Source organism: Ceratotherium simum, chromosome 7, assembly GCF_057802395.1.
Source record: "Ceratotherium simum simum isolate JZ-2026a chromosome 7, ASM5780239v1, whole genome shotgun sequence".
Classification (NCBI taxonomy): domain Eukaryota; kingdom Metazoa; phylum Chordata; class Mammalia; order Perissodactyla; family Rhinocerotidae; genus Ceratotherium; species Ceratotherium simum.
Genome location: NC_141906.1, coordinates 40,689,597 through 40,703,092, shown reverse-complemented (window position 1 = coordinate 40,703,092; position 13,496 = coordinate 40,689,597). Strand labels below are relative to the sequence as shown.

Genomic DNA, 13,496 nt, shown 5'->3' with positions numbered 1-13,496 from the left:
GTGCTGGGATCAATGGTTATAGGTTCTGGTGAGGCTGAAGTAATGCTGGAGTTCTGGTGTGAGAATGAATGAACTGGAAGGGCAGGAGGTAGTGATCAGAAAATGGAATTTTAAAATTAAGAATGTGGAGAATTTTAATTTATTGATAATGGCAAGGTCTAGAGCAACATAGTCTGATAAAAATATAATGTGTCATGTACGTAACTTTAAATTCCCTAGTGGCTACATTAAAAAAAGCAGGTAAAATTAATTTTAATGTATTTTATTTAACCCAATATATCCAGAAGAGTAACATTTCAACATATAATCAATAGATTATTGAGATCTCTTACATTCTTTTTTACACAGTAAGTCTTCAAAACTTGATGTGTATTTTATTCTTACAACACATCTCAATTTAGACTAGTCAAATTTGAAATGCTTAGTAGCCACATGTGGCTAGTGACTATTATATTGGACAGCATAGGTCTAGAGTATGACCATGGGAGTAAGTGGTAGGGTAAAGAGACCAGGGTGTTGGAAGGATCACCTATGTGAATACCAGAATTACCAAGAATGTTATTCACTCACTAAAAAGAATGTGTTCGACTTTTTTGTAATGAGTTGGAAAGATCTCCAAGACATATGGCAAAGTGAAAGTTAATTTCCAGTATGATATGTATGGATATACATAATATGTATGGATAATACCATTTATTTAAAAAAATATATGTAAGTTACAAAAGAATACTGCAAGGAAAGAGGAATGCTAACTTGATAGTGGTCACTTCTGGAGAATGGAGTAGAAATAGGATGGAGTAGGAGGGAAGGGGACTTTCAAGTCTTGCGCTATATACTTCTGGATCATTTGAATGTCTCACAATGAGAAGAAAATCGTGTCCTTGTTGTATAATAATTTTTTGAGAGTTAAAACATGAATACCATTGATCTAGTTAACTATTTGACTTGGTCCTCCTCCCCCTACAATCACCTGCCCTTTCCTCAGACTTTTAAGTATCATGAATTATTCTGAAAATACAAAGCTGGATGGCTAACTAGCCATTTTTTTTCATTAGCAAGAGTGCTGTATTTAAGTTTGTTATATATGATGCCATAAAGCACCTGGTTAAGACTTTGTTTTCCGCCTTGGGTTGCTTGGGGCTTCAGATGACCAAATCTTTAATCTCAAAATGAATATGGTTAAGACAAGGAGAATGAGCTATGGGGTTCCATTCTGGGTCTTATTTTTTTCAACAGACAGTGTTTACTTCCTGAACTAAGATAAATGTGTAGCTCAGAGTCTCTAGCATGCTCTTAAAGGAGCATGCTGTAATCTCTTTCTTTAGATTTTAAGCTTCTTGAGGGCAGGAACTAAATCTTTGTACCCCTGGTGCCTATATTAATACATAGCAAATAAACACTCAATAAACGTTCTTGAAACAGCACAATGAAGATAATTTGTGAATGACAAGCTAGTACATATACTGAATCAGAGTTTAGAGTAGAGGAATGGGCTGTACGTTACTTCTATATTTTGCTTCCTTCTGAACTTGCAACTTCTGCTTCAAAATTTCAGACAAATTTCACTTTTTCCCCATAGCCTTCTCTTCTGCCCAAGTAGTTAAGAGCCACATCCTCAACGCAACTAAAGAATCATGTGTATACTTCTCAAACCGTCTCATGCTATGTTTTCACATTTTTAATTTCTCTTCTAATTGTGAGTTCTTTCTGGGTAAGGACCGTTTCATATTACATGTAACACAGTGCCCAAACATAGCAGGTGCTCAATAAGTGTTAGATGAATGAATGAATATGTAAATATATGGATCAGACCTTGAGGCCTCAAACCCATTTCCACATACAATGAGGAAAGAAAGAGGAAACTTACATGTATTTATTGAATTACTAAATATTCACTGAGTACCTGCTACATATCAGGCAAAAGGAATAGAAACAATTGTCTCTCTGGAGTTACTTTTAACTCCTTCAGCAATTCCTGAGTCCTTATCATAAAAAATCCATTCTGCTGATTTAGTATCCATACGTTCTTTGGTTAACCTTCATGTACAGTTTTCTCAAGTGTACTTTCAAATATTGCATAATGCCGTAGACCATTCAATATTCCAAAGACCGTCTGAAAGAGTAGAGGAATCACCATTGCTTTTATCTCTGTTTGACAAAGCAGCAGCCAAGAAAGTAAAACCCTTCCTTTTGGTGGCAGTGGAACAGTATGATACCTAAAAAGGAAAAAGAGTTAAGCAATTGTCCTGGATGTATACTCTATAAAAAGTTTGCCGATTTCTCCTAAACTAATAATTTCTATTATAGTTCTTTCACGGAGAAGGCAAAGAGGTTCAAAGTTAGCTATTTGACATACCAAACTACTATATTTTGATTAAAATGTATCACTGGCAACTAAATAGGAGAGTTTATTAGCATAAAAAAAAAAAAAGGAACAAACAGACAGACTTACTTGACTGCCAGACGTCCATTTTTAGAAAAAGCCAAAGCACTGGGATATAAAACACCGCATACTATGCCAATCAGTGAACTTCTCAGAACACAATTTTCCTCGCTTATATTACCTGGAAAACAAAAGTAAATGTGGTCTTCCTTTAAAACTCAGGATAAGAACTATTAAGACAGTCTTGTGTCCCCATAGAGTATTCATCTGTACTGTCCTCAACTGTAGTTAAACAGTAGAAAGAATTTTAGAAATTCATTCTATGGCACATAATAGACTAAATGCATTACATTTTAAAAATGCTTTTATTATACTTTACATAAGGAGAGTTCTCTCTTACTTATGTGGTTGTTGCAGAAGCAATTCCATAATGAAGAATATTAAACCAGCAGACCAGACATCTGGATTCTAGGTTAATACATTTTTATTATCTATGTGTGAGGCAGGTGCTAGGGATACAGTGTTGCATAAAAGAGACCCAATCTCTGACATTCAGGCCAGTCTACCAAGCAAGAAAGATATTAGATAGATATTTAAATAAATAATTTTAAGTGTGCACAATGCTTTGAAGGTAAAATGAAAAAAGAATGCATCTAGAAACCAAACCTACCCTACGGGAATCAGAGGTTTCCCTGGGGAAGAGATCTTTAAGCAGAGACCTGAAGAATAAGGATCCGAGGTTCTATCAATTACTAGTGGTGAAACTTAAGGTGAGGGGAGGAGGCAGGAAACAACATTAGAAGCCCGTAATATGCCAATACTATGTTAGGCATTTAACATACAGTATCTTAATTCTCACAACAATCATGTGAGGTAAGTACTATTAGTCCTAATTCACAGATAAGACAACTGAGTCTCAGAGTTTAAATGACTTGCCCAATGTCACAAAACTTAACTAGTGAGAGGTAGGATCTGAAATCATATATGTAGGATACCAAAGCCTGCTTTTTTCCCAGTAAATTGTGTTGCTTATCTGTAAAAAAGACAAAATACTACTTGCCATGCCTGATTAGGAGGATTGTTGTGGGGATGAAATAGGACATTATATGTGAAGGTACTTTGAAGGGGTAAAGCCATATGCAAATATAAGAGGATTATTATCAGCAGTAGCAACAGTAAATGTTAATGAGTAATTTCACTTAGGCATAAACACATTATACATTAGTGAATTTAAATTTACCTGAATACAAAGCATCCGTTACAAAGAGCTTATAAGCAACTACAGTAGACAAAAACGGAAGTGTAGTCAATGATGCATATGTCTTCAAAGCATCATGTTTCACCTTGAAGCAGCGTCTGAAAATGACATTTGCCAATATTCCAGAGAAACCAGATGTTGTTCCCAAAAACACTGTTCCATCTATATTTAAAGTCCTATTAGAAAAAACAAAGAGAAAAATTAAGTTCAACATAATATTCTCCTAATGGATATATCCTTTCCTGGGTAGTCATTTGTTATTACATATTTACTCAACATCAAATGTTTCTTGAGTGCTTAACTATGCGAAAGGTGAGGATGGGGCAGTGAATAAACAAGAAAAAAAAGTCCCATCCCTCATGGAGCTTGCATTCTAATGAGAGGATATAATTCTCTTTCTGAGAATATTTACAGTGGTTCTAACATGGAGCTCTTTTAAGGAGAGAATGAATTTTGGCCACAAATAAATATGAGTATGTTCCAATGTAGCCAAATTGTACGAGCTACCTAAATCCAAGAACACTGCTCTTGCTACTAAAAAAATTAATTTGCTTACAGTCATTTGAAAAAAGTTGTTTACATTTGGTTAGACCTTTTAGAAAATAACTATTTTTTAATTAGTCCAGATACATTTAAAATAATTTGTCTAGGATTTCCAAAACTTCATCCAAAGAGATTTGATAGATCTAGTTTTACTTATTCTGACTTATATCTAAGGTCTAAGATCAATGTCCTTTAATTTTATTCTTGAGCTCTATTAATCTAAAAGTCAAAATGGTAATGTGAGACTATAGGTATATTACGGAACCTGTATTCCTTTTGGCTGAACTCAGCACTGTGGCTGAGGTAATCAATTTTAAACTGAATTTAATTACAATTGATCATCAATTAAATATAAGTAGCTCCCAAAATAGTGTTCTCCTAATCATTTTCAATTAAAAAATATTTATTGCACAAATATCATTTCAACATTAATTTTAGACATTTTTTAAGAAGCAAAAGAAATTACCCACAGTTCCAATATTCCAACAAACCACTATTTTCGTCTGTTCACGTTTCCCTCCAGTTCTTTTAAAAGCTTTCTTCATAAACAACTCAATAAAGTTAATAGGATCTTAGATACTCAGAAACAATGGCAATACAGAAGATCTGCAAATAAAAGTTATTGACTTTCAGTCTGGGGGTGTCTCTTACTTTTCTTTTCTAAGATATTCAAATTTTTTTTCTATGATTTCGATGACCATTGGTCTTCTGAGTTTTGCATCTCCTAGAGAAGGACTGGGCTGACCATGTGTGTATGTTGCCATCTTGATGTCCTGGAAAACACAAAATTCCAGAACCATAATAGCTAACGATATTAATATTAAATCTTAAAAATTCTACAGATTCAGATTAAAAAACATTTAGACCCCAGTAATGTGTCAGGTAACTGTCATCTGCTTTCACACACTTTGTTAATGATTCAGTCAACATTTAGTGAGCTCTTATGATCTGCTAGACAATCGCTTTTTGATTCACACAATAACTTTGAGAAACTGGTAGGATAATGATCATCTCTACTTTTATAGATGAGAAAAATGAGGCTCAGAAAGGGTGACTTGCCTTAGGACTTAGTGTAGAAGGATAACTTATTGAAATACTGAGTTTTTGTTTTCCTTACAGTTTTCCCTGAAGGTACCCAGGCCCTTTGTTTTAGTTCTCCTTGCTGTAGCTTTTTCAGAGCTGGAAGGAAACAGTAGCTACTTGTTGACAACTATCTCTATCCTCTGTCTCATGAAAGCCTGAGCTCATTTTGGAGATTATGTTGAGTTTCCTGGAAAGGTAGGAGAGAGCGGGGATTGCCTTAGAGAACAGCAAGAGAGAACACCAGAAGGAGGGACACTCTTCCAGGCCAGGAAGACATAGTGGATCATGGCTACTTTGGATCATATAAGTTATATATCCAGCTCTCTAGCAGCACCTTGGGCAGAAGCAGGGCCTTTGCTGGAAACTGCTATTTGGTATACCACGGAGCCTGGACACATGCACTGGGCTCCAGGGTTGGAAGGTTCCTGTGTCCCAAGTGTGATGTATGAACAGACAGTTGCCAATGTCAAGGGAACATAAGGGTTTGGCTAGTAGCTTCTTAACAGAAACCAGTGGTTAAAAAAAAAAAAAAAAAAAAAAAACCTGGATCCTCAGAAAGGATCTTTTCTGAATGTTTTGCTCTGGGTAAGAGTCTCAGATCTCTGTGAAAAGTCTTAAAAATAACATTTGTTAAATCTTTTGCCATGCTGCCATCAATGGGATTCCAGATTAGCCAATGAACGAATAATAAAATCTCTGGCCCTTCACATTTTATACCAGTCTCCATTTTAACAACGTTTATAGTTAAGGGCATGGATTAAATCTCAAATTTCAGGAGTCTTGGGCAAGAGACTAGAGTAGAGTAAGCAAAATAAACCGAGAAGATACTTAATAAATCAGTGATTCTCAACCTTTAGTGTGCACAAGAATCACATGGGGAGTTTATCTGAAATGCAGTCTCTTCAGCTCCCTCCTGAGATATGTGGATTCAAGAGGAGTAGGGTGAAGCCTAGAAATCTACATTTTAGTAACACCAAGTGATTCTGATGCTGGCAGTCAATGGACCCACGGTGAACATCACTGTAATACTCATTTGCTAAATAAGTGATATGTACCAATCCTAATCCTAACTAACAAAAGGCCAATTCATCCATGGCATCAACATCCTAAAGGTATGAGTTCCTTTGAAACTTCATATGGTATTACATTATGAATAATAATGGACCAGTTTCTTCCCCTGCAACATTGTAGAACTGTACTCAAGCCAGTTCTCTTTCCCTAACATATCTGAGGAGGACAGGAAAAAAAAAAATTTTACAAATTACAATTTCTCAGGGACTAGATTTAATTTTTTTTCTCTCTCTGACATTTAAATGGAAAATGGAAGATAAGTGATAGTAATATCTAAGGGAGATTCTATATCTAATCTATCTAATGTACCACGAAGGCAGATGTCAGTAACATGATAACCAGAAACCTTGGACAAATTTTTGTTTTGCAATCATCCCATTCATTGAAGTCCCTTACTCTCCACAAAGAAAACTTTCAGGCAATGCCTTGTACCAACCTCCTACTTTGTCTACAGCCTCAGTATCTAGGGAACACAGACACTCAGGATTATGATCTCAAAATACTGAAACACCACAGCAAATATTTATTGAGTGCCTAGTCTTTGCAAAGCATTGTTAATAAAGCAGAGAAAGTAACTGGTCACTTTCTGATAGATTGTTAACAAGTACTGAAATGTAAAGATTTTGCTATAACCAACATTTTATCTAAAAATTAACTAGTCTAAGGCCACTCAACTGGTCACCACGATTGTACCAGTAAGAGTGCATTTATGTAGGTTTATAGTTTACAAAGCATTTTACGGTTTTGTAGTGCTTTTATGCATATTATTTCACTTGACTTTCAGAATTGTATTCGACATTCACTCATCATTTACGGAGCACATGGTATCTGACAGCCCCTCCCACACCCCCCACCCCGCACCCATAATCAAGATCCTCACGAACCCACAACCCAGCCGGAAGTCAGGACTAAAAAGGCAGGCAATTTAAACGCAGGATGAGTGTGCCATCAAAACAAAACAAAAAACATAAGAAAAGCCAAACATAACCTAGCCAGGGGAAGTGTGGGAAGGTTTTCCGGAGGAGGGGACATTTAAACGAATATCCGAAAGAGGAGAATTTGGCGGAGGTGGGGTGGGGAGGCATAGGTGCAGGGAGGTATTTCAAGTTGAAGCAAAGGCCAGTGCAGACGCTCGGAGGCAAGAGAAAACAAGCTGCAAGCTACCAGGACTAGATTTGAGGTCTCCTACTTTCCCTTTGCCTCTTTCCATAGCAACTGAGGACTAAATTAATTACGACCTGCATGGATGTGGGAGCTGTTCTCTTTAGATTTTCAAATCCCTTTTACGTGCCTCATTTCAGAAGAGTCTGCCAACACTTTGAGGCTGCAGAAATCACTGCCCACAGAACTCCGGGTTTTTGCCTACCTTGGGCGCTCCCCCAGCTCCCACCGGCACACCTGCGTCCCTCAGGTCAGCCCCAGCCTCACGCCCCAGCGCCGCCATTTTGGCGGCTCACGTGACTTGCGGGTGGGCGGGAACCCAGAACGCCCAGGGTGGGAAGTGGTGCTGGCTCACGCGTCTCTCCTGCAGCCGGGGCCCGCCCCGACCCAGTCAAAAGCCGCGCTCTCCGTCCTGGCTGGGATTGGGCTCGGCGTCCTGAAATTACGGCCGCTCGTTGGCTTCGAGGAGGTCCAGTCGCCCGTGGGCCCGCCCCTCCTCGCCAGCCCTGCGTTCCCTTCCCTTGCTATTTGTTCGCCTAGCTCGCTCTTCTCCCACCCTGAGGGGAACGTGGGGCGTTCCGAGCGCGGGGATGTTGCTGCGCGCTGTCCTCCCCTCAGGGCACCTCCGTTGGCTGCGGCCGAGCTGCCTGCCCCTTTCGCTCCTTGAGGGAGCTGGCCCCTCTGGCCTGGTCCGTGTGTTAAGACTCCAGCTTCTCGGGCACCTCCTCCCCAGAGCCCCCAGCCGGCCGTCAGCACAGCCCCGACTAGCCTCCTCCCCTCGCAGCCGCCTGACTCCTCTCCCCAATCTTGAGTCCTCTCACATTCCACCCTTTCACCTGCTTGGAAAGGGACTGGAGAGAAGTTTGCCCCCCACTCTCCGAGAAGACCTCCTTGCCAGCCGGTGTTTCGGGGTGGGGGACGCTGCGAGGAGGCCTGGCGCCCTTTTGTGCACGTTCATTGCCCAGCAGTATCTCCCAGACCAGCAACCCCCGACCCTCCAGTCTCCATGTCTTAGAGAAGCCAAATTCGAGAGTTATATAATTTCTAGTGCTGCTGTTCCTCCTGCCTGAGGAAACACTTCGTCGCGTGGAGGGTGCAGGACATTTCACTGCTCTTCTGTATAAGAGCGGGGTGTGGGCAGGGGTGGCCAGCGGTGGCAGAGAGATTTCGTGTCTTTTCCGCAAAAGGAAGGTGGGTAGTTTGGAGAGAGATTGAGAAAAAGGGTGGATGTGGAAGCCAAGCAGCCGAACTCTCTCGTTTAGGAAATCGCGAACCGTTTGCACAGCTTATGCTTACATGCCTAATACTACTACAGCGTCTCAGAAAACACCTTTGGGGGAAGGTTTGACTTCTCCTCGCGAACAGTCTCAGTGTTTTTCCTCGCCGGATAGGGAGCTGCTTGGATGCGAAGAGATGGCATGATGTGAATGACTCCAGTGTGAAGAAATCTGCTTCGCCAACTCATCCTGCATCAAGTGCCCATTGAGTAGCACTGTCACTTTAATGTCTCCATGCCAAGGGATTGCTTTCCTCTTTTCAATCCTCTCGGTTAATACATGGGAGGATCAGAATCAGAGGGGCTTTAAGGATAAAGCCTGAGGGGCTTGGAGAGCACAGAAGAAAAAAATGGAAGTGACAGCAAGCTGGATTCTGTCTTACTGAGGGGATGATCCGGAACTTATGGTCCAGTAAATAGAAAGGGGCCTTTCAGTCTCTGTTCTGCCCCAGAAAACTGTTCAAACTCACCCACCTTTTTAGAGACCAGAGTCAAAGAGATTTTTTAAGTATTTTTTTTTGGAGGGGGTTTAAAATTTTCTCTAAAGAATTGAGAATCTTTATCGTCAAGCGGTTCATCTTTGAATTTGATCATGTATAGAGTAATGAGACAGCTGTGTAAATTTGGTTTGTGCCTTAATTGAGTTAGTCACTGAACTCCAAAAATGTTGCTGCCTGAAGAGGAGTTTTAATAACGTTTTCTATGCTTACAATAATTTTCTCAGCTTTTTTTTTTAAATAGAATAAATATTTTATAAAAATTGAAAAACTCAAAAAGTTATTTTTCTCTGAACTCTGTGGGCAGTGTCAAAAGTTTAACTGTGGAAAATATACGTCTTTTTTTCTTTATGTGAAAGAGAAGACAGCCTGGATTTCAAAACTGAACAGTAAAGTAATTTGCAGCAGTTACCTGGCTCTTGGCCTCAATCCAGCTGGATCAAGTTGAGACCTGAAAAGAGATCTTGAATCCTGTGGCAGTGGAAAGACCCAAGAATGCCAGTCAAAAAGAAAGGTGGGCTATGAGGCTTCCTGTATAGTATATGTTTCTTCATGTTCTTCGTTCTGGTATTCGCAATTTAAATTGTATTCCATTTGAGAGTAAAATTTTGTTTGAGTTTGGGGAAATATTTACTGTAATAATGTCTTTTCAGTGATACATCATTCAGTAATATTATTTTGCTAAAGTGAAATGAAGTAGGACTATAGTATTTAATTACAGACATTTGTGATTTCATAAATCAGGTTGTCTAAATCACCATTTATAATCAGCGTAGATTTGATACCACAGGTTTTGATTTTTCTTTAGCTTGTTTTCTTAGCTTGTTAAAGGTTACTTTAAAGAATCTTTAAACAACTTGTACAGTAGAGTTCGTCCTCATGGATTTAATATTTATCAAGCAAATTACATAGTTGTAAAAGATAGTAAAGTTGTTTGCACTAAAAAAATTATAGACTTATTATTTATCTTTTGATTAAAAAATAGATTTAGTATTTGGGTTTACACTAGTGTAAATCTTCACTTTTGTGAAAAAGCACAACTTTGGTAACTGTTGTGCTTTTCAGATGCATGCATTATCCAATAACATGATTGGCAAGTTCCCAAAATGAAGCAAACACCTGACACTCTGCGCCCAACCCACCCCCCCACCCCGAATTGATCAAAATCCAGTGGGTTCCTGAGGTATAGTTTATTATAGGTCAGATCTTGAGGATTCACTTTAGCCTAGATCTACCAAGGTGAACTTTGTTCTTAAGGATCCTAGTGAAACAGGTTTGGTTTTTTTGACGTTGTATGGAAGATCAGATCAACTATAAAGAGTTTTCTTGAGAGTTTTGAACCAAAATTTATATGAACACCTTTGAACTCTACTGTACTGGGCTAGCATAGATCCAAATGTTGACTAGTTATATGAGTTGCTGCAGTCTGAGACTGAAGCCCAGGGTGAAGGTTAAAGTGCAACCTGGTTCTGCATGATGTTTAATCCTTCTACCTGTGGATTTGAAAGGTGCATTGAAGAAACTTATAATCAGTGAGATGCTTTATCCCAACTGGTATCTGTAGAGATGAACAATGATATATAAAACTTTTGAAACACCTAGAACTGTCCCTTTATACACTGGGATTTAAGACTGAGATTGTTTCCTTCTCCTGCTCTCCCCCATAATATCGCTGAGAGAAGTAAACTATGAGATTTTGGAGCCACGCCTGTCCAGACCTGACACAATTGGTTTATCTGGAACAAGAGTGGTTTTGGGAATGTAGCAAATAAAAGATATGGCTCTTTGACTTATTTAGCTTGCTGTGTGTTTTTACTCTGTCTACCATTTATTGTTCTGTACACAGTGTCCCTTTTGGACTACTTTATTTTAGACTACTAATTGAATTAAACACTTTATGTGTGTGTGTGTGTGTGTGTATGTGTGAGAGAAAGAGAGAGAGAAAGAAGAGAAGAGGGGGAGAGAGAAAGGAGAGAGGGAGAGGGAGAGACAGAGAAAGGCATAAAAAGGTATCTGGGAAGGAGGAGGAGGAAGGGCAATTGATGTTCTAGGTATAACTTAACTAAGCAGAGTGAACTTAAGGTTTCTAAACCCAATAGACTGAGTTTATTAAAAGTTCCTACCTTTAAAGGAAAATTGCTGATACGTTATTGAAAATCTTACTTTATGAGAAATAATTTGATATTTATTTCCTTCCTTCCCCCTCCCTCTCTTCCTTCTTTCCTTTCTTCCTTTCTCTCTCCCTCCCTTCCTTTTTCCCTCCCTCTCTTTCCTCTCCTATTCCGTCCCTCCTCTTCTTTCTTTCTTCTTTGACAATGGTTTGATAGTAATGGATCAAATTTTTTAAGGAATCAATCAGTTCTGATTAGCAAAACATGTATATATGTGGATTATACTAAGATATATGCATTATGTAATTTACCTAGAGAAGTAGTTTATCTTTTTTAATAGCTTAAAACTATTAGTATTAAGATATATATTTTTGAATATTATAGACAACTAGCCAAACAAGTTATGACCTGTGCATTATATTTTTAACTGGTTAAGCTTACTATCTATACTGTTTCTAAAATATAAGTAAAACAAATATTTTAAAGTATAACCTAGATTTATTCTGCACTGTCCTCTGTCATCTTGAATCTTTTTTCTTTTTAAAGATTTTATTTATTTATTTATTTTCCCCCCAAAGCCCCAGTAGATATTTGTACGTCATAGTTGCACATCCTTCTAGTTGCTGTATGTGGGACGCGGCCTCAGCATGGCCGGAGAAGCGGTGCGTCGGTGCACGCCCGGGATCTGAACCCGGGCCGCCAGCAGCGGAGTGTGAGCACTTAACCGCTAAGCCACAGGGCCGGCCCTTGAATCTTTTTTCTTTCTTCATTGTTACATGTGGTAGATATGATGGAGTAGCTAGACAGTCATGATCCTCATTGAGCCAAGTGTTTATTCATTGTTCAATATATTCTCATTAAAATAAAAAATTTTCGTAAGACAGATTTTCATTTGGTATGTATTTTGTATGTTACTGTAAAAGTATAGAGGAGTTTCTCTGACTGTGGGAAAGATCAGCCCTGTGCTAACGTCTGCCAATCCTCCTCTTTTTTTGCTGAGGAAGACTGGCCCTGGGCTAACATCTGTCCCCATCTTCCTCCACTTTATATAGGATGCCACCACAGCATGGCTTGCCAAGCAGTGCGTCGGTGCACACCCGGGATCTGAACCTGCGAACCCCGGGCCCCTGCAGCAAAGGGCACGCACTTAACCGCTTGTGCCACCGGGCCAGCCCCTTAGGTGCTATTCTTGACTGTTCTTAGATAAGCTGAAATTGCTGTACCTCAAACCTCCATATTCACTGCTTTTTTGCATTATGACTTTACTTCCTACCTCTGCCACCTCACTCTTTTCACATTTTTACAGATCTCAGTTTTATCAACAGAAGACTTCATTTCTCTGTTAGAGATTTTCTCCCCCAACAGTTGCTTTTCATTCAGGATTCTCCTTTCTACAGTAGTAACTTGATTTGCTCCCAACTGAGCCTCTAGGACATCTTTGACCTACTTTAATTTGTGAAAATTCAGGGCCAATCCAAGGTCAGTTGTATTAGCATTCTCTGATATGATGCAAGATCATGGTGTCTTGTAGGGGCTGTTTCAACAAAACTTGTTGAATCGATCTGATCTGATTTCATGTTGGATTAATGTAAGATATAAAAGTAAATGATAGTTGTGTCCTCCCATGTGTTTTTAGTGGAAAGTTGCTGTTTTAACAATAAAATATGCTTCAACAGAATATTTTAGTACATTGCAATTTCTCTTTTGAGCAGATTTTTGTTCTCTTTATTGTCATTAAATATGTCAAAGAAATGGGTGCTATTAATACTTCGAGATTGATGCTCATTTCATTTCTGTGTTTTAAAAAATTGTCCTATTAATTCTGAGCTTTTATTAAGTTGGTAAAGAAGTCTACCTGATGTTATTAATTTGTATGGCACTTTATTTCCTTTGAATTTTTTTTTTTTGCAACTGTTCTCGGTGATATAATGGAGTATGTATAAAATTATTTTTACCAAGTACTGAAAGTTAAATACTACCATTTTCATAATTCATATGTTTTGACATTGTTCTTTTTAAACAAGCTGAACAATGTATAATTAGAATTCTAAAACATGATATTGCCGTGTATCTCATGAGCCTCCTTGAAATTGAGATTGTTGTTTCCTGGGTT

At 38.7% G+C, this 13,496-nt stretch overlaps 2 protein-coding genes across 2 annotated transcripts in view; one reads left to right on the top strand and one right to left on the bottom strand.

Annotated features, from left to right (window-relative positions):
* Positions 1–1,858: 1,858 nt before the first annotated feature.
* TMEM126B (transmembrane protein 126B) lies at positions 1,859–7,868 on the bottom strand. Its single transcript, XM_004434060.3, has 5 exons — positions 7,705–7,868; positions 4,836–4,957; positions 3,624–3,817; positions 2,453–2,564; positions 1,859–2,216 (listed from the first exon to the last, which is right to left on the bottom strand). Exons 1-5 carry the CDS (start codon positions 7,780–7,782, stop codon positions 2,033–2,035), a joined length of 690 nt encoding a protein of 229 aa, XP_004434117.1. The 5' UTR covers positions 7,783–7,868; the 3' UTR covers positions 1,859–2,032.
* Positions 7,869–9,493: 1,625 nt separating this feature from the next.
* DLG2 (discs large MAGUK scaffold protein 2) overlaps positions 9,494–13,496 on the top strand; it is a 1,864,788-nt gene continuing 1,860,785 nt past the window's right edge. Inside the window, exon 1 of the mRNA XM_087433531.1 lies at positions 9,494–9,786. Within this exon, the coding sequence (XP_087289657.1) occupies positions 9,768–9,786 (19 nt within the window). The 5' untranslated portion in view covers positions 9,494–9,767. The remainder of the gene's footprint in view (positions 9,787–13,496) is intronic.

Excerpts from the sequence above, each read along its gene's own strand:
- TMEM126B (XM_004434060.3), bottom strand. The coding sequence starts at position 7,782 with ATGGCGGCGCTGGGGCGTGAGGCTGGGGCTGACCTGAGGGACGCAGGT. Across the intron at positions 4,958-7,704 it reads GAGCTGGGGGAGCGCCCAAG|GACATCAAGATGGCAACATA; the intron begins GTAGGCAAAAAC and ends TGTGTTTTCCAG. Across the intron at positions 2,217-2,452 it reads AATGGACGTCTGGCAGTCAA|GTATCATACTGTTCCACTGC; the intron begins GTAAGTCTGTCT and ends TTTCCTTTTTAG.